This window comes from Cololabis saira, chromosome 9 (genome assembly GCF_033807715.1).
Source record: "Cololabis saira isolate AMF1-May2022 chromosome 9, fColSai1.1, whole genome shotgun sequence".
In the NCBI taxonomy this organism is placed as follows: Eukaryota; Metazoa; Chordata; class Actinopteri; order Beloniformes; family Belonidae; genus Cololabis; species Cololabis saira.
Genome location: NC_084595.1, coordinates 20738151 through 20757906, shown reverse-complemented (window position 1 = coordinate 20757906; position 19756 = coordinate 20738151). Strand labels below are relative to the sequence as shown.

Sequence of the window (19756 nt, the reverse complement as noted above, 5' to 3'; positions counted from 1 at the left end):
CTAGTTGAATTATTGAAATAAATTAACTTTTACACCATATTCTAGTTGAATTATTGAAATAAATTAACTTTTACACCATATTCTAGTTGAATTATTGAAATAAATTAACTTTTACACCATATTCTAGTTGAATTATTGAAATAAATTAACTTTTACATCATATTCTAGTTGAATTATTGAAATAAATTAACTTTTACACCATATTCTAGTTGAATTATTGAAATAAATTAACTTTTACACCATATTCTAGTTGAATTATTGAAATAAATTAACTTTTACACCATATTCTAGTTGAATTATTGAAATAAATTTACTTTTACACCATATTCTTCACCTGTAGGCTATATTACATCTTGGCTGATGTGGACATACAGAGCATAGGAGGCTATTTCAGTTACTAGTATGGTTGTCTGTCTGTACAGTCATGCAAGTTCAATGCTATTAAAGCACTTTAAACTTTAAATCAAAGCATTTTGTTTTTTCATATAAAATAAACACATTTTTATTCAGTTTAGAAGTTTTGGGGCTTTTTTTTTGGCTCCTGCGCTGCTGAAATCGGGGCGTCCCTTATTTCTATTTCTGAAAGGTGGCAACCCTACGCTGAGATCTCGCTGCCCCTGACAATCAAGGGGGCAAAACGTACTCATCATACCTGCTGACGTCCTTCAGGAAGGACAGACTCCGACCCAGCATGGAAAAATGCTGAATCATCGTTTGGACAGTAAAGGTATCTCGGGGAGATGCAGACCAGCGCTGGAGCGGTGACGCAGCCCGTCCTCCGTCTGGAGGTCACGTGATGCAACGAAAACAGCAGTTGATGCCAGCAGCTCCTGTCTGCTTCAGTGACTCCACTCAAGAGATGAACAAACACGAGGCTCCGGCAGGTTCCTGGTTAAGAACAGGTCGGACAAGAGATGGGAGGGGATGAGGTGGTTAGGGTCAAGGTCTGACCCGGGGGCTAGGGGATAATGACTCCTCCTAAATGGTTCCTCTCTTGCAGAACCTTCTAGAGTCCATCACACCAGATCACCAACTGCAAAGTGAACCATGAGTTTATTAAAGGTCAGCTGCCTCCATCACACGGATCAGTATTAATAATTCAGTTAATGATTGAACTTTTTTTGGCAAAAGAAAGCAAATGTTTGTCTTTGTAAAGAAATACAGACCCGGTCTTTACAGCTGTGATTTATTGGACCTCTTCAAGACACTTTTAATCACTTGGATGCTGAAATGTACCCACACTCTGCTCCAGCCAGCGGCGGGACCGGGTCGGTCCTGCAGGGGGCGGTGTTGTCAGAGGGCCGAGCCGGGGTCAGAGGGGTTTTTCCATTTCTGCTCAGGGCAGGCAGCTTCTCCACTCACCTGTGAGCTGAAAGGCGGATTAACGGTGGTGACGGTGTCGGCTAAAGCTGTCCGGTGTTGGAGGAGAGAGCGAGAGGTGAGAACAATACCTCGGTGTGTAAAGATGGATGAACCCGGTCCAGTAAACCCGTGCAGGAACAGCTGCTGCTGCACATTCCAGGTGCTTTGTACTCCGATGAGACGATGGAATATGAGACGAGGCGATTAAACCTGGCAGAGCTTCAGTCGCAGCTGGCGGGGCTGTGAAGATGGAGATCTAAACGGATCAGACGCATTCCTGAGACGGCCGCGATCAAAGACGCTGCTCTGAGGACCGGTCACCTGGACTCACAGGTGAAACGTCTGCAGAGGAAGCTGGCAGCGCCGGCCGGCGGTTTCTGCAGGTTTAAAGGAGGACCTGGATGGTGTCCCTGGTTTGTCCCCGACCAGTCCACGTGGACCTCTGAGGACCGAAGAGATCATAGCCATTAGGGCTGGGCGATATGGACCAAAAGTCATATCTCGATATTTTCTAGCTGAATGGCGATACTCGATATATATCGATATTTTTTTCTGTGACATAATTGGGGTTTCCCCCAAAGCATTATAGCATATAATTTCTGTTAGCTTCATTTTTTCCTGAGGCAAACCCTTAAAAAAAGTTTTTTTCCGTTTTAATACAAAGCCACGTGCCAAATGTCACACAGGTACCTTTATTAACAGAGGTCTGCACAATATCAAAATGTATAAAACAAAAATAAACTGCCTGCATATATAGAATAAAAATACTTCTTGAATAAAATAAAACAAATATCCCTTTCCTGCATAACAATTAAATTAAAATACACTGTGCAATTAATACAATGTAGACAGTAACAGGCAGACTTTTCCACTGAGGTTGACAGTTGTGCAAATAACAAAACATTTGTGCAAATCTCAAATAAAACATGTAATAATAATGACTTGGATTTATATAGCGCCCTTCTAGGCACCCAGAGCGCTTTACAGAAATCATTATTCATTCATACACATTCTCACCGGTGGTGGTAAGCTACATCTGTAGCCTGTAGTAAACAGATATTGCAACTTTTTGCGCAAATCTCAAATAATTACAAGTAGTCAACTACTGTACATTTTTGTACAGATTTTGTGCCAGGAAAACTAACCTGTCAACACTGTCAGGTTTCAGCACACAAAGGTACTTTTTTGCCAGCGAGAGGGGTCAGCGTTGATGTACAGTCAATTTGTCGCAAAATATAAACGATATTGTCTCGTATCATATCGCGTTTGAAAATATATTGATATATATTAAAATATCGATATATCGCCCAGCCCTGATAGCCATTCATATATGTGTGAGTTGGTTTTACTAACAGACCATGTGACTGGTTCTGGGGGGTCTGAAGGGTTCGTGGAGCGTTGATGTTTTTAAAGTGAAGTCGTGGTCCACGGGGGTGTTGGGTGATAATCAGGTCAAACTCCTGTCTTGATTTTAGTAGCTCAGATGAGATGGGAACTGCACCCACAGCCCGTTTAGATTGCTCCGGTACGTTCTGTACCGGTGAGTGGATGTCGCTGGGGAGCTCTGGTCCTGCGACCGGGTCGACCAGAGAGGGAAATGAGGTCGGCGGTGATGCGTCTGGACTCTTCACCTCAGACCATTTCCGACCAGAACCAGATTCAGAACGGAGACGAGTAGCAGCTGATTAGTCTTCTGGCTCGTGAATATTTCTGGCAGCACAGACCTGCGTACGTCTGCTCAGCCGGACACGTCGTCTGGACAGGAACTCGCTGCACTCACAAGAACCAAACCCGGCTCGGCTCTTGTAGCTCTGAGCTCGACTCGGCTCCACGACGGGTTTTAGGCCCTGTTTACACGTAGCAAAAACGGTGGTGTTTTCATGCGTTTTGGCCGTTCGTTTACACGAAAACGAAGCTCAAAGTCACCAAAAACGATCATTCCTAAAACTTCGACCAAAGTGGAGATTTGCAAAACCTCCGGCTTCACGTTTGTTTGTAAACGGAAGGAAATGGACATTTAGGCTTCAGAACATCACATTATGTGACAGAAATGTCACCAGCGTCATGTGTGCGACCTGTGTTTACAATTTGTATGGCCACCGTCAATATTTTCTTGTTTCATATTCTAAAGTCACACTTAAAAGTAACTCCACTTCTGTCACTCCAAACGAAAGACTCTCGTTCCATCTGGAAAGTAACTGGAAGTTACTCGTGTCATTTGTTGACGTTTTTTTCCAGGATTCCGATAGGCTAGCATGACTTTATGCTTCTCGTAACACTGCCGCCTGTAGGTTTGGCTGCTGATAGCAGCCCTTAACAGCGTATTTATGCGGGTGAATGATGGTATTTTTCAAAATGTAGAGGGGGAAATATCAGTTTTTGTGAATACCCGGGTATGTGTAAACGTGGCCTTAAAATCATAGACCTTGTTCACATCAGCAGACTTCTCCAAGGTGAGCGAGGTGGTTGTTTTATTTTGCAGCTGTGAGCTGCAGCTGTTTTGGTTCTTTGTCGTCTGAAAATCATCTAAATCAGGTGTGTTTGAACGCGCCTGCAGCAGAAGAAGAACCAGATCTGCTGTAAATCTGGAGACCAGGACCTGCTGATCCTGTTTTACCTCTGCGGGCTAAAATCCGCACGTGTTTAATATTTATGCAGCTGAAGAGGAACCAAACAAGCTGCGGTTCTGGATCTGGACGCTCTGCCGTTTCCAGGAGAAAACCTGACGAAAATCAGACCAAAGTTTTGATTTATTTCTGAGCTTCCTGGTTGAGTTGGTTCCTGGTTTGGCATTCCCGCCAGAGTTTCTTCACTCGTTTCAGTTGCAAGACTTCAAATGACGATGTTTGGGCCGATTTTGTTCAGAATTATTGTAATATAATATTATTATTGTATATTATTATATTTTATGTATTATATTTATATATTATTATTATTATTATTATTATATATTGTATATATTCTTTTTTATTATTATTGTATATTATATTTATTATAAATTAGCATAAACCTAAGTCAGCCAAGCTCAAATATCTGATCGAGGGGTCATCACCCAAACAGCCCTGAAGGCCCGTTTCCTCTTATAGGACTCGGCTCGTTTGGCTGTCATCTGAGCAAGTTGTCTAATCTTAGCTGTGGGACGTATCCGTTCCTGTGAGGGCTGCAGGAGACGCCATTGTCGGAGGATCGCAGGCAGTCGCGTTTTCTACCTGCAGCTGCGGCAGGAAGTAAAAATGAGAGTGACAGGTAAGACGGGTCAGCTTCTGCTGAAAAGGAAGAGTTAGCGGTTGTCGGTTCTGGAGGTTGATGTTCGACAGCCGTAGAAAAGCGTCCAGCAGGTGGGTTTTATGTTTTAAAACGTGCATCAGATGCAGGACTTCAGGTCTGGTCCGCTTCAACAGGCCGAGGTACGCTCTCCGTCCGCGGCGGGGGGGGGAGGGGGTCGATGCTGGATAAAAGTCTTCCTCTGAGACCGCAGGTTTCAAACAAGGGGTTGAGCTTTTCTAAAGGTTGTGCTGTCGGACCGTCGTAGCAGCAACCAGAGGCGAGAAACTGCAACCTTGTCTTTTTAAATGTCTAAATCAGACTAAGCAAGTGGTTTTAACCCCCCGTAGCCTCCAGGGGGCCCCAGAGGTGCAAGAACATCTGTATTATTGCTTTATATAATTTTACCTGCTGAGTTGTGTAAAGATTCACCCTGTTGAGAATCTGTGGAGGAACATCAGACACCAGGAACAGAACTTGAGAAGACGACTCACCCAGAGATGATCAGATGTACCGAAACTAAACCATTGATAACTTTCAGGGCTGATTGTTTAATGTTTAACATTTCAGTTCAACACATCACAAAACATCCTAATTATCTAAAAAAGAAATGCTTGTTGGTCTGGTCTGTTGTCGTGTCCAGAGTGTCGGTTGTTTTCTGGGTCGTAAGTTGAGTGTCGGGTGATTGGTCAGTCAGTTAGTGGTTGTTGTTGTTTGGTTGGTCGGTCGGTCGGTGCTTGTTTTCAGGTGGTTGATTGGTCGTTTTCGGTTGGTTGGTGGATTGTGGGTTGTTTTCATGTGGGTGGTCGGTCGGTTAGTGGGTTGGTCGTTGTATTTGGTTGGTTGTGGGTTGTTTTCAGGTGGTTGGTTGGTGGGTTGGTGCTATTTCAGGTCGTTGGTTGGTTGGTTGGTCGGTCGGTGCTTCTTTTCAGGACATTGGTTGGTCGGTCGGTTGGTAAATAAATGGTAAAATGGCTTACACTTGTATAGCACTTTCCAGTTGTACTCCTATAGCCCCAAAGCGCTTTACACTGTAGAGATTCACCCACACACGCACATGTTCACACACCGGTTGTCGGCGGAGCTGCCATACAACGGTGCTGGCCTGACAACCTGGAGCAACCGGCTGGTGGTTGGTGGGTGGCTGTAGCACCTGTTACACTCTTAGCTGGTCATTGCCATTTTGTCCCTGAATGGTTTGCTGAACCCCAATTTTCATGTTTAGAAAAAAGAATTCAATAAAAGTGGCTGAAGTATCATCTCTCTATTTTATTTGTCAAGGGAAAATTAGTTTAAAGCTGAATTTGGTCCAAAATGAGTGATAAAACTTGGCTTTCGGAACGTACTGCTCTACATGTTCATCCTTAACACCAAAACCATCCGGTAAAAGATTATTTCAGTGGAGACACTCGGGGCACATGAGGACCAGTAGGAGGCTCTGGTCAGAGAATCTGAGGGGCCAAGGTCATCAATCTTGGGTGCCTGTTTTTAAAAGAAAAACAGCCCAGCTTCCGTTTTTTTCCCGGTCAGAGTGAATCAACTATTGTGCAAAAAACCAAAACAACCCAAAAAAATAAATCACACACACGAAGAAAAGAGCACTGAAAGTTCACTACTGCTACATGAACAGGAACCGGAAATGCGTTGCTACCAAGCGAACCAATCAGCCCTCTCGGCATACGTTGGGTCTGCGTCGCCGCGACGCGTAGTTAAATTTTTTGGGAGGTGCACGTCAGGCTACGGACAGCCTCCCATGTACCTACCTACGGCGTAGGTTTAACGCAGAACCATAATTCAGGCTTTAGAGACCCCAGCCTCATGTTTCTGTTCTTCCCATCTGCGTTCATGGCGAGCAGGCCGGCGCTGCAGGACCTCCATTCATTAATGCCAGACGCAAACTCACTAGTGAAAAAAGCAGTTCATCACTTTAAATGAGCTTCAGCCACAAAAAGTTCTGCTTTTGCCAAAAACCATCAAAAACACGTCTGCCCATGTGGAGGCAGTTTAGATTATTGCTGTGTGTTAATGCTGTGTTGACGGCAGAACTACTGACGGTACCGTCTGAGCGGGGTTGGGCTGGCACATCATGTAATACCAGTTATTCCCACTAGAGGTCGCTTTGTCTGACACTGACCATACACTGTATAAGAAGAACTGGACAAACTCCAGTGGTTTTGAAGCCTCCTTTTTATCCAATGCTGTGTGGTGCCATGTTGCAAAAGGGGAGACCGAAGAGGTCAGAGGAGCCAGCAGAAACACGCCCACTAGGGCTCAAATCTGACTTCAAATCTATATCACGATAAATAAATAAATACATTTTACCTCGATAATGATAAATGCACGATAGCCTTTAGTCTGCAACAAAAAACTCTATTTTCAGATTGGCTGATTGGTCGGTAACTCCATACAGCTGCTCTGAGCTGAGAGCTCACCGCACGGTAGCGTGTCGTGACTCGTATGTAAGATGGTCCGCTGGAGTTACTGTGCGCTGAAGTTAATTTCTCAGCATAACAAATGCCATGTGTGGCGTGAGAGTGTGAACTTGTTGAAATGCACGAGTCTCACACTAGACAGCTCTGTTATGTCAGCCTGACCTTCGTTTGAACCATCAGCCATTTTCTTGGGTTTCCTTCTCATTTCAGACTGGATGGGTGGAGTCACGTGATTACAGCACGCCCCTTTTAAGGGGAATGAAACTAGCCTATCAGCACACAGTCCAAACAGACAAAAAGATGTTATTTTCTTTTCTTTTATAAAAACACCAAATTTACAGACGTGGGAAAATTGATGTCGTTCATTGCAGTGAATGTATGTAACGGTACATTTTTGGTTTATCGCTCAGGCCTAAAGGCTGGATTGTGGTTCTGCGCTACACCAATGCAGAGCACACGCCGCTGCCGTGACGCCGTCATGAATCCTCCGGACTTCTCCGACAATCCATTTCGCCGAGGTGCATATACCCCCCCCGCGAGCGCTAGGGGGGTGCGTTCTATTCCTGAATGGTTTATCTGACTTTTCCAGTCACACTGAATGAAGTGAATCAAAGAGATAAGGACAACTATTGTGCAAAAAACGAAAAGAAAAAAAATCAAAGCCCTCTCGGCATGCGACCTCTTGACCCGTAGTTACAATTTGTAGGAGGTCGCGTCAGGCACGGCGTGGCGTGGGGTGCACGACGTGGCGCAACCTGTGGCGCACGCTCGGCGTCAATTTGTTGCAGAACCATAATCCAGCCTTTACGCCCACCTTCTCTCAATCCCAGTTTTAGCTTGGCTCATGCTAATGTGTGCTAATTAACATTACTTTACATTGATTCTGATCAAATCTGTCAAAACATCCTCGTTCCAAGGGACCCTACCAAAACAACATCTGAAACAAGTCCTGGCAGAGCTGAAACCCGGACCAGCGGGGCTGAAACCCAGACTAGCGTAGCGGCGCTCCGCTGGGACATGCGGTCACTCGGCCTGGGTCAAGGTTAGACCGGTTTAGACCAATTGTAACCAGGGCAGCTTCCTACCGTTGTTGGATATTTTAACACTAGTTCAGAGGAGACGGACTCGCCTTTGCCTCTAGTGGTCAGTGGAGGAACTGGAGCGTTTCCTTACTTCCAAGCTGGCTGTAACCTGGTTTTCGGTCTGATGCGTGAACCGGTCCGACGCTGCCACCACGTGGCTAAGAGCGAGTCTGTTCTCTAGTATCTGAAGTTCCTGAGTTCGATTTGAAACTGTCATTGGAGGTGAAGTCCTCACTGATGTGAGTAAATGTGTGTTTTTGTCTCAGTTTGCAGGTTGCATGCTAATCTGGACTTGATGCATGGCAGCTGCATGACTGCAGTGCGTCTAGTAGTGGGAGTGAGCGCTCGCAGCTGCAGCCATGGCTCAGACGGTGCATGTGAACGGCAGCGGTCCAGGTAACCAGCCTCTTCTCTCTCCACTCTCACGCTTCTCTTCTTCTCTTGTGCTTTTGCTTTGTAAGGGCCTTTTTTTTTGTTTTAAAGGATGATCAGTTCGCATTAAAACTTCTGTTAATATTTATTTGTGGGTAAGTAAAACTGTTGTGGACAGATGTTTAGGACTAAAGTTGGATTAGTTTCAGGATTACCATTGTCAGGAAGGCACCTATAAATAAAAATGTATTATTATTTCAAAGGTTAGCATAAGCCAAGTCAGCCGGTTTAAAACAGCTAACTGTGATTGACGTAAGGTGACCGTGTTCCAGTCATACCTGTTAAGTTTTGGATTTGAAAATACGGGAAATTATCCACCTGGCCAATGTTACATTTTAAAACAGATTTACAAGAAATCTAAGATATCTACCTGTCAATCACTTGCAAACTACCATCATGTGCTCAGAATCTGATAGTTCTACCTTTGTTGACACTGAAATGCTGTGGACATTCACATGTACGAAATTCCTATAATGGAGCCTAAATGAAAACACAGAATTATTTTAAATATTTTCAGTTTATATCCACATAGATTGTCTTCAAGTGAAACATTTACATTTTCGTTTAATTCGTCATTTTCACTCATGTGGCTCTCTGGGGCTGTGCTGGTGCTGCTGACGGACATCGTTCTTCCCCCGTGAAAGACACTCTGTTAACATCGCAGTTACAAATCTTTCAGAACTCGTAACTGTTCCCCGTCCTGCTCCTCTTTAGGAAAGTAAATACGGTTTCCCATTTATAGAGATATTTACATGAAGTTTTTTGCTTTTTTGGCAGAAATGCCTTCTCTCTGGTTTCATCCATCCATCTTTCCTATTTGTTGTTCCGAGTTTGTTCCCGTTGTCGCCACTAACCTCGCGAGAACCAGGCTACAGCAAGCAGCAGTTCTCGCGAGGCTAGTGACAATTCAGTTTGAAGTTTAAAAATTATTATATTATAAAACAGGAAATTTACGGGAAAATACTAATACGGGAGGACGGTGCGAAAGAGGGTAAAATAGGGTAGTTTCCCGGCCAAAACGGGAGACTTGACAGGTATGGTTCCAGTTTGTTCCTCCCACCTCTACCATGGCGCCACGTAATAACGCCTCAGAGAACCTGTGAATGACATCGCAGGCATTTTGTCCAGTTCTTCTTATGCAGTCTGTGGTTTCATGCAGACGGATAACCCTTCAGGACAGCGGGCTTCACCACGCAGTTTGGTAGAAGAGGGAGATTTTTCCTGCCCCGTCCTTCTCCCTGGGTCAGGGTTGGGTTCCTACAGCGCCGGTGGAGGTTTCTCCTTCTCGGTGTGAGGCGATCACACCTGCAGATGGTTCGCATTCCTGCGACGCCTAACAGCCGAGCGTGAAGCCGCCGCCTCCCAAATCCCTCCAGGAATGTGGAGCATGCAGCACAGATGCTTCAGGACACTTAAACGGCGCTGTGTGTTTACCGCCGGCAGGATCGAACCCAAGATCCCTCCTCCTGGTTTGTGGGTTGATCGGCCGGTCGCATAGCTTCGTGGTCTGTGTTTACTCTTGAAGGAAAAACACAGAGAAATGTTAATCTTCTCCTCTTATAAGCAGTTCTTGTATGTTTCCACATCATGTTGACAGACTTCATGTGCTCATGCATGAAAACAGACTGAAGGGGGGGACTGATGATAAAAACTAAAAATGCCTCCAGTTTTTTATTTAAAACTCTTATCAATCAACCAAAGAGGTTTAACATGCGGCTCCTCTCCAGACCTGCGTCCTCCGACCTCCATGTCCTACTGTCCATCATTTCAGCCTGGTACAGGAAGTAGTTCAAGTCTCCTCAAGTGGATTTCACATCCATGCCGCTGTACAGGACTTTAATGAACCACGTCAGATATAAAAGGAAGTCTGTGGTGTTTTTATTTTTCATCTTAGGTGTGAAAAGGCAGCTGAGACTGTGATCCGTCTTACTTGTGCATTAATTGTATTAAAATCCGCCGTGACTGGTTCTGGGACGGATCAGAGCCAAGTAGACTGTAGAAGAAGAGCTGGACAAGCCCTCCGTGATGCCCCCTAGGGGTTTTTCTTCGTACCGCAGGCCGCCACGCTGCAAACTGGGGAAACAAACACACCTGGAAGCCGGCAGGAACACGCCCACCTTGTCAATCACAGACATCCACGTTTCCAGTGTCGCTACTGAAACAACAGAAAAGAGCACGGTGGGACCTGCAAGCGGGCGGCTGCCGCTGATGACATCACAGGATCTTCCCCGCCCACATGCACGTGCTCAGCCAGGCTGAAACAGCTGTCCAGTGGTGACAGATGATAGGTGGGCGTGTCCCAACCAGTTGCCACGCTTGCTCATTTTACACATTTGCTATTATTTTATTTCAAATCTTACAATATAAATACAAAATATCTATTTTCTAGAGCAGCGACTCTTCTGAAACCCATGGGTTGATGTCACGGAGGGATTGTCCAGCTCTTCTTATACAGTTTGTAGACGATCTTTCTGAATATAAAATTAGTTCCGATCATTTATGTTTGGATTATTGGTCTGTTATTGTAAACCTCATTATCTTGTTGATTTTCGTCCCGCTACCCGATGTTACGGATTTGTTAGCTTATTTCAGTTTTACTCGCGTTGGTCTCGTTCAGGAGCTCAGCCTGAAGAAGATTACAGTTCAAGCGTCACGACTCCCGTCGCTGCTTCGGTCCAGCTGCGGTTGTGAGTTTGAGCCTCTGAACGTCGGTCTGGTTCAAGTTGGTGCGGCGAGGCTCCTCTCGGGGGAAACGCCTGCCAAATGTGGGATGTTTGATGCCTCAGTGCGCCGAGCAGTGTAGCATAAAGCACGTTCAGCCCGTCACGTGAAACGGTCCCGAGAACTTTAGAGTACCAACTGATCCTGTCCTGAATATACGTGCCGTCTCCTGGGCCACATGTAACTGGACCGCTGCATGTGGTTCAGTGTGGTGGCTCAGAAACCCCCCCAAACCCGGGGTTTGTGTCGGGCCAATGAGCCGACCTCCTGCAGCTCATTTAAATCCACTGAAGCAGTAATGGTCCCAGATAGCACTTAACACACCCTCCTGGCACCATTCAGCCGCTCTCCCAGTGTCCGTGTGTGTCTGTGCGAGGTTGTAATAATGTGTGCCGTGGGGGGGGCAGGATGGCGTGTCTTTAAATTAAGCAGGATAATTGTTTTATTTACTGGTGCTGACAGCTCTGGAGCCTCGGTGTCTTTATCCGGCAGCGCTGATGAATCGATTCAGTTTAAGTGTGACTGTGTCTTAGCGGGCGTTAATCGCTTCATTGTCGTTATCTGAAATGGGCCTCTATAAAACAGCGGGACAGTGCAGCCATTCAGGACCGCGCCATAAAGATCTCTTCTTCACGAGCCCATGATGCAGTGCGGCCGAAGAAGCATGTACCGAGTTGGTGCCACCACCTCAGTGAACGGAGAAGGTCCTGGTTTCAGCCAGGCATCCATCGTAACTTTATTGAACAAGAATGAAACCAGGAAGGTGGAAAAACATTCCCCCTGGCTGCTGATCATCAGCAGATGTTCAGACCTCGACAGACGCAGATGTTTTGGTCGTTTTTCTGATCTGGAACGTTCAGGTGTTAACACAGTGCCAACAGGGGAAGACATCAGCAACGGTCTCGGAGCACCTTATCACGTTAGACGGTTTACATACCTGAATTAGGGCTGGGCGATATATCGAGATTTTAATATATATCGATATATTTTCAAATACAATATGGTACATGGAGACAATATCGTTTATATCGATTTAAAAAAAAAAAAAAAAAAAATTACATTTTTTTTTTAATGATTTTGATATAGCTTATTTTGTGACAAATTGACTTGAATGTTTTATTTGAGATTTGCACAAATGTTTTGTTATTTGCACAACTGTCAACCTCAGTGGAAAAGTCTGCCTGTTACTGTCTACACTGTATTAATTGCACAGTGTATTTTAATTTAATTGTTATGCAGGAAAGGGATATTTGTTTTATTTTATTCAAGAAGCATTTTTATTCTATATATGCAGGCAGTTTATTTTTTATTTCATTTGTTTTATACGTTTTGATATTGTGCAGACCTCTGTTAATAAAGGAACCTGTGTGACATTTGGCACGAGGCTTTGTATTAAAACTGACTGTTTTTTTAAGGGTTTGCCTCAGAAAAAAATGAAGCTAACAGAGATGCTATGCTATAATGCTTTGGGGGAAACCCCAATTAAGGCACAGAAAAAATATCGAGACATATATCGAGTATCGCCATTCAGCTAGAAAATATCGAGATATGACTTTTGGTCCATATCGCCCAGCCCTAACCTGAATGCACCCCGGGAGATGTTTCTGGCAGACTTTGCAGCCTCTGGCAGGGTCTCCCGAGACACATGAGTCCTGGGGGTCTTGATTTAATTTTAGCTTAAATAAGTAATGGCAACTTGGAGGGAAGTGAGAGAGGACCAGCCTGCGCTCACTGGCTCTGTTTTTCTTGACCATCTATGAGAGAAGACGGAGACTGCAGTTTTTGTAAACCCTTTCGTGTTTTGCAGAAAGATCCCAAACATTTCCTCCAGCCCTCCATGTCCAGCACTAGCTTGTTGAATTTTGTGGCCCTGCCCCTTGGAGTGTCTCCAAGAGGGCCCCAGCTGGCAGATGTGGCCCCTCTGTCCAGCCTCTGTTCAGTCCAGCTTTAACCTGCTTTTGTTTTTTTTTTTTGCTTGGTTTCCTGGGTTTAAATGAGGACGGATGTGTCTCCCTGGCTGCTACAGAGCCAGTCGGCGATCACGCTGCGTCTCCACTTTTCGGGGGAGTAATTATGCTCTCGGGCAGAGCCAGGAAATGCCAGGCTGGTTGTATGAGAGAGGAATGTGAGCAGCACTTCTGTCACTCACGCTGAGACGCAATCAAGTCCCTGTGAGGTAAAGTAGAGCATTAAAGTTGCATTTTGAGCACTTGGCTCTCGGGTTTTAGGTCAGTTGAAGTTATTAGTGGTAACTCTCCAGGAAATGAATGCAAGTTGGTGTAATTAGGGTTGTTTGTGTGTCAGGCAGCTGGAGGCCCTCCACCCTCCAGAGCTTGCATCATGCCCAGTTCTCAGTGGAAAGCAGAGTGCAGCATTGTTTCAGACGGGTTTGGTCAGGAACCCAGAAACACTTGGTTTACTTAATGAAAGACAGAACAGGCGGAACTTCTCATGAGCCTCCGGACTCGCTTCCATGGTTCCTGCTGCTCCTCCCGTAGCTGGTTTAATGGTTAAAACAACGGGGAAGAAATTGTATTAAATGTGCGGAAACTGGTTGTTCTGATGCGATTTCTGGTCTGAATGAAGCAACAGATTGATCCGATTTCTGTAAAAGCTGACGCATCTGCAGAGGTTCAAACCAGCTCGTTAAAGCCAGTCTTGGTTGTAGACGAATAGAACGGTGGCTTATGTGGGTCTGAACCAAACCGCCAGACCTCTGGAACAAAGTGTTCCTGAGCAGAAGAGACCAGAGCCGAGATGTTTGGGCCTTATGTTCAGAACCATGTTTGGAGAAACCCAAACGGAGCATACTCGCTTGGCCTGAACAAACAACACGGGGCCGCTCCCCCCTCCTGTGATGCCAGGAGGTGGCCACGCGGGTCGGGGGGTTCTGTTATGGGCGGCGGCTGAAGGCATGAAAGGAGCCTGAGCCCGGGTGGGAGGTTGAGAACTACCGGCTTCATATAGCTGCCAGTCTCCTCGAGATGGACCATGTCCCAGCCTGGAGTGGTGCACAGTGAGAGGTATCACAGCCCATCAAGGTGAAGGAGTTCTAGAAGGCTTGGTTAGCCCAGAGTCCGCTTGGTTAGACTCTGGAGTCAGGCACCAGGAGGCCGTGCACCCTGCAGTCTAAGTGGTTTCTGAGGCTAATCTTGGAACAGGTCGATTGTCAAACCTCAGATTCAAGTTGAACAATGTTGGTTCTCCTCTGGTTGGTTGTGGAACTCTGGACCAGCTCTATACCCTCGCTAGGGTTCTGGAGGGATAATGGGAATTGATCCAACTGGAACATGTGTTTTTGTGGACTAGAAGTCACTTGACAGCTGCTTTGTTTGGTGCTCAGAGTACGGGGTACTGGGTCAGTTGCTTCAGGCTCTGGTCTGCGTCGCTGGCCGTCAGTCAGGGCTGCCCTTGGTTCCAAATGCAGTTCATAACCTCTATGTACGATATTGCAAAGCACAGACGAGGCGTGGAAAGAGGTCAGTCTGGTGGCCAAAGGATCTGATCACTGCTTTTTGCAGATGATGTGCTGCTGTTGGCTTCATCGAGCTGTGATCTTCCAGATTTCTCTGGAGTGGGTCACGGCTAAGTGAGAAGCAGCGCAGAGGAGAACTAGCACCGTTCAAGTGGACCGAGCTGTGTAGAATCCAACATTTCCAAATCTAGGACCATGTTCTCAGTCAGGAAAGGGAGGAACTTCCTCTCCAGGTAGGGAACGAGGTGCTGCCTCAAGTGGAGGACTTTAAGTATCCCTGTGTCTCGTTCCCAGGTAGGGTAAGAAGGAAACAAGGGATTGACTGGTGGGTCGGGCGGAGTCTGTACAAATGCAGACTCTTCATTGGTGAAGTGGTGAAGAGAGATCTGAGCCAGAAGTCGACTCTTTCTGTTCACAGTTGCATTCCTACCGTCAGCGATGGACGAGTTCAAAGATCCCGGACACATCGCTGGGAAGGTGTTCTGTGTGTGTCCAACAGAGAGGCGTCCTGGGGACACCCAAGACACGACATCACATCTTTCAGCCGGCTCTGGGTTATTTTTTTGGCTTTGAAGCTGTGAAGAAAGTTTATATCGGCCAAACACTGGAACTATAATCAGCTGATTTACTTCTAAACAAACCCAAAAGGTCTCAAGTGGTGACCCGCTTCTGACGCATTCTTGATGCTGGTCCAAGTGAGTTGACCCTCGTTCATCCTGATACCCTATCGGCCAGTCCCAATACAACCCCTACCCCTACTTTTCAGCCCTACCCCTACATTTTGTGCCTTCCCGTGAGGGTAGTGGTGTCCCAATTCCTCTTTGCATCTAGGGGTAGTGCACATATTGAAGGCTAGGCGGTATGAATCTAGCCCTTCAGAGAGAGGGTTTTCAGATGCTGACTTTGCGACCTAGGGCCTGAGAAAATTTCCCAGAATGCTTTACGTCATCATTCGCAGACTGAATTAAAAAAAAAAAAACATGGCGGACATTTCTTATTTTTTAGTGAATAAAATCAATATTTTGAGTTGGTTTCTGCATAAAAATGCATTTTGATTACATTTCTAGCGAGAAATATATATTTTACTTTCATAATATTCACTCAGTGGATGTACATAATCACTCGCTTGCCTGTTGTTGCAAAGATCTCGCCAGAATAAAGGCTGATTTATGGTTCCGCGTTACACCAACACAGAGCCTACGGCGTAGGTTACACGGCGACACGCGCCGTACGCAGTACCCTATACCGTACCCTACGCCGTAGGTTCTGCGTCGATTTAACGCGGAACCATAAATCAGCTCCCGAGCCGGAAGGCTGTTCTCATCCCGAAAACGGAGCAAATTTCTTAACAGGCGTTATTTGGATAAACTGAGCCCATGTTGGGGATCTTAACGGTTACTTTTACGCCTGAAAAAATATTAAAACTTAATAAAGCGGCATATTAACAGCGCTACAGCGGAAATTAAAACAGCTTTTAGCTCTCGGCTTCCTGATATGGTGTGACGTATGTGCAAACGTAACGCAGTCGCTTACGTACTACCACGCAGTGAAGTAGCAAGTGGTGTCCCAATCCCTAGGGTAGATTACAAGGGCCCTAAGGTTTGTGGCTTCATTTTTAGGGCTAGTGGTAGTGAGTGAGGGCTAGTGGTAGAAAGTAGGGGGTGTATTGGGATTGGCCCTAAGAGTGTCCTGTTGGGGGACTGGATCAGTGATTCGGTTTGGTCCTGAGTTGGAGGCTTGTGTTTGACGGCAGGGTTAAAAACACAATCAGCAGATGGGTTTGGACCGGCCGAGGCCTCCGCGGGTGTTACCCGGCCTTTGTCAGCTCTAAATGTAGACGTTTGCACCCCCGGGGCAGAATAAGCACAGCCTCTAGATCAAGGTGCAACAGTTTATCAGCCTGGACAGAGTTCACGTGATTAAAGGCTCTGAAAGTAGCCTGAGCTGCATTTTTAATCAATTTGCTGCTAAGAAATGTTTTAGATGTTTTCAAAGCGATTTAAGTGCAGCACATTTCTGTACAAGTGGAAGTGACTCAATGACTCCAATGTTGTAGTTGTTCGGCTCATTTCGCCGGCGGGCGGTTCCACCCTGGGAAACACGTTTGCTTCAACATGGCTACTAATGTTTCCACATTTAAACAAGGAGCTATTTTGTGAAAGTCGTGTTACTGAAGCGACGGTGTGGAGACGGGTGGGACCGACAAACCGGGGTTAAATTAACACAGGCGGCATTGATGGATCACTAAAACTGCAACCGATAGATGTGAAAGTTTTTTGCTTTTTTTTTTTTTCCTCTGGAAAACAGGAAACGTTTGAACATTTTTTTGTTTAACGTCATTAGAAGAGCAGCTCCTTCGGGGGGAGACGGCGGCGCGTCACCCTGCTCTCCGTCGAACAGGCACTGACGACTGCGGCCGACTCTCGCCAGTTGCTGCAGTCTGAGCTGTCACTCGGCCCGCGTCGATGAGGTCACGGCGCAGCTTGCCGGGACCTCTGCTGTACCACGGACCTGCTCCTCCGAGGCAGCCGGCCCGGGTCAACGGACCGATTTATACCCCAACAAACGGATCGGGGATCCTTTCAGAGCGCTGCTGCAGAAGTCACAGCCGGGCCTTTGTCCCGGGACTGAATAAGACATGGAGACGGCGAGGAGCAGTCCTCGAGTAATCCAAAAACATTCATGCGCTACAAGTTAGAACCGTTAAAACCCGACTCTGGACGGGGTAATACTGGGCTCAAGGATGAGGAGTCAGCACCTGGTTGTATCCATGGCAACCGGAGGGATTCTACGCCTCATCTGCTGAAATCATTACATATTAGACAACGTGTGCGTGCGTGCGTGCGTGCGTGCGTGCGTGCGTGCGTGCGTGCGTGCGTGCGTGCGTGCGTGCGTGCGTGCGTGCGTGCGTGCGTGCGTGCGTGCGTGTGTGTGTGTGTGTTAGGGATGGGCGGTATGGACTAAAAAATGTATCACGATCATTTCTGGCATTTATCCCGATAACAATAAAAATGACGATTAAAAAAATACCAAAAAAATACCAATTCAAATCTATCTTGCTCTCAGATCCGCCATGTTTGTTACACAAAAACGTCATCAATGGGAATTTATCCTTTTTTCTTTCTTTCTTTCTGGCTCATTTCTTTTTCTTTCTTTCTTTCTTTTTCTTTCTTTCTTCCTTCTTTTTTCCCTTCCTTCCTTCTTCCCTTCCTCTTTTCTCCCATCCTTCCTCCTTTCCGTGTTTTCTCCCTTCCTTCCTTCCTTCCTTCCTTCCTTCCTTCCTTCTTTTTTCCCTTCCTTCCTTCTTCCCTTCCTTCCTTCCTTCCTTCCTTCCTTCCTTCTTTTTTCCCTTCCTTCCTTCCTCCCTTCCTTCCTTCCTTCCTTCCTTCCTTCCTTCCTTCCTTCCTTCCTTCCTTCCTTCCTTCCTTCCTTCCAAAAATCAGTTTTACACAAAAACATCAACGGGAATTTATCATTTTTACCGCGAGATGACAAATTCTTATCGTGAGGAATTTTTTTGACGGTTTATCGTGAACGGGAAAATATCGCCCATTCTGTCTCTGTGTGTGTGTGTGTGTGTGTGTGTGTGTGTGTGTGTGTGTGTGTGTGTGTGTGTGTGTGTGTGTGTGTGTGTGTGTGTGTGTGTGTGTGTGTGTGTGTGTGTGTGTGTGTGTGTGTGTTCTCCAGGGATTTTCATATTTGCATATAAACCGGTTGTAACGGGCTGAAAGCTGGACTTGACCTATAAAACTAAGGTGTTGCAAAGTGTGTCTGAGTGAGACGTCGCACGTCTGCGCTCGCTGGGGCTCTGCTTCTCGGAGACAGGCGTCCATTGTTGAGGTGGCCTCCCCTCTGCAGAATAACAGGGCTCTTATTTGGGAAAGGGAAGCTCCCGGCTCAGAGGCTCGTGGGATTGGAGGAAGCAGCTGTCCAATAGAGCAGCGGAGCAGAAGCGCTGCGACTTTACAGCAGGAGTGAAACTCTTTCTCCTCCGGTGGAGAGACGGTTGAGGAGGAGCAGCGAGATCTGGGGAGGGAGAGCTCCGTCCGCTCGCGTTGGCAGCCAAGGACGACGACGGAAGAGGAGGAAGTAGGAATGAGGAGAGGGTAGTTGGTCTGAGGTGAGTGGCGCTTTCACGGCTCGGGGGCTTTAGCAGCAGGATTAGACCCTGCACCCCCCCCCTCAGTTGTAGCGGAGCGGGGAAGACTGACGGAGACGTCGCCAGAGCTGGCGGACTGGAAGGAAGAACAGGGCTGTTTATTTCAAGCCTGTGTTTGCTTTAGTTGGTCAGAGTTCCTGGCATACCAAGAACACAACGCTGTTTTTAGCCGACGGCCGCAGTAGCTGACAGCAGCCAATCAGCCGCCGACGTGGAGTCTGGACTTTGATTGAGCCGTGTGGCGCTCGGGCCGATCGTGGCCAGACATGTTGACACTAGGATGGAGTTTGGACCGGAGCGCTTGTAAACAGCTCCAGCTTCATCACAGCCGACGGCTCAGCGTCACGGCCGACATTTGACTCCCGATTAGAAGTTCTGGACCGTTCTGGGAGGTGGTTTTTGGCTTCACACACTTGGATCTCACATAGTTTTGGACGGACTTTAAGCGTCTCCTGCCAAAGTGATTATCACTCACGCTTCCAGCAGAGATGTCAGAGACGTCGGTACTCGCTCTGTGGGATTATTATAGTGATCATCGCTCCATGGTTACCTGACCACCCGCTTCTGGGCCTCCTCAACTTTTAATCTTCAACTGCTCGTAATATGAGGAGAAAGAAATCACTCTTGGGGCTTGAGGTCATCGATTTGGGTGTGTGTTTTTGTTTAAAAGTGAAGAGTGTTTGACTCCGTCCCCTAAAATCAACTGCCGCGAGCTGACCTGCAAAGATGTTCGTGTCTCAGACGTCCCAAAAAGACCTCTGGTAACAGTGTCAACGTCTTAAAAAAGGGCCACCTGGGAGCCCGGGTACCAGGGGCACATGACGGGGAT

At 46.5% G+C, this 19756-nt stretch overlaps 1 protein-coding gene across 6 annotated transcripts in view; it reads left to right on the top strand.

Annotated features, from left to right (window-relative positions):
* The window catches only part of kank1a (KN motif and ankyrin repeat domains 1a), a 60203-nt gene that overhangs the window by 23155 nt on the left and 17292 nt on the right, over positions 1-19756 (top strand). For 4 of the 6 annotated variants that reach the window (XM_061730731.1, XM_061730733.1, XM_061730734.1 and 1 more), the window contains one exon: positions 8407-8536. In XM_061730731.1, coding sequence (XP_061586715.1) covers positions 8500-8536 — 37 coding nt within the window. In that variant the 5' untranslated portion in view covers positions 8407-8499. Of the gene's footprint in view, positions 1-1568; positions 1696-4580; positions 4609-8406; positions 8537-19756 lie in introns of those variants that run through there. The other 2 variants (XM_061730735.1, XM_061730736.1) reach the window with 2 other exon arrangements.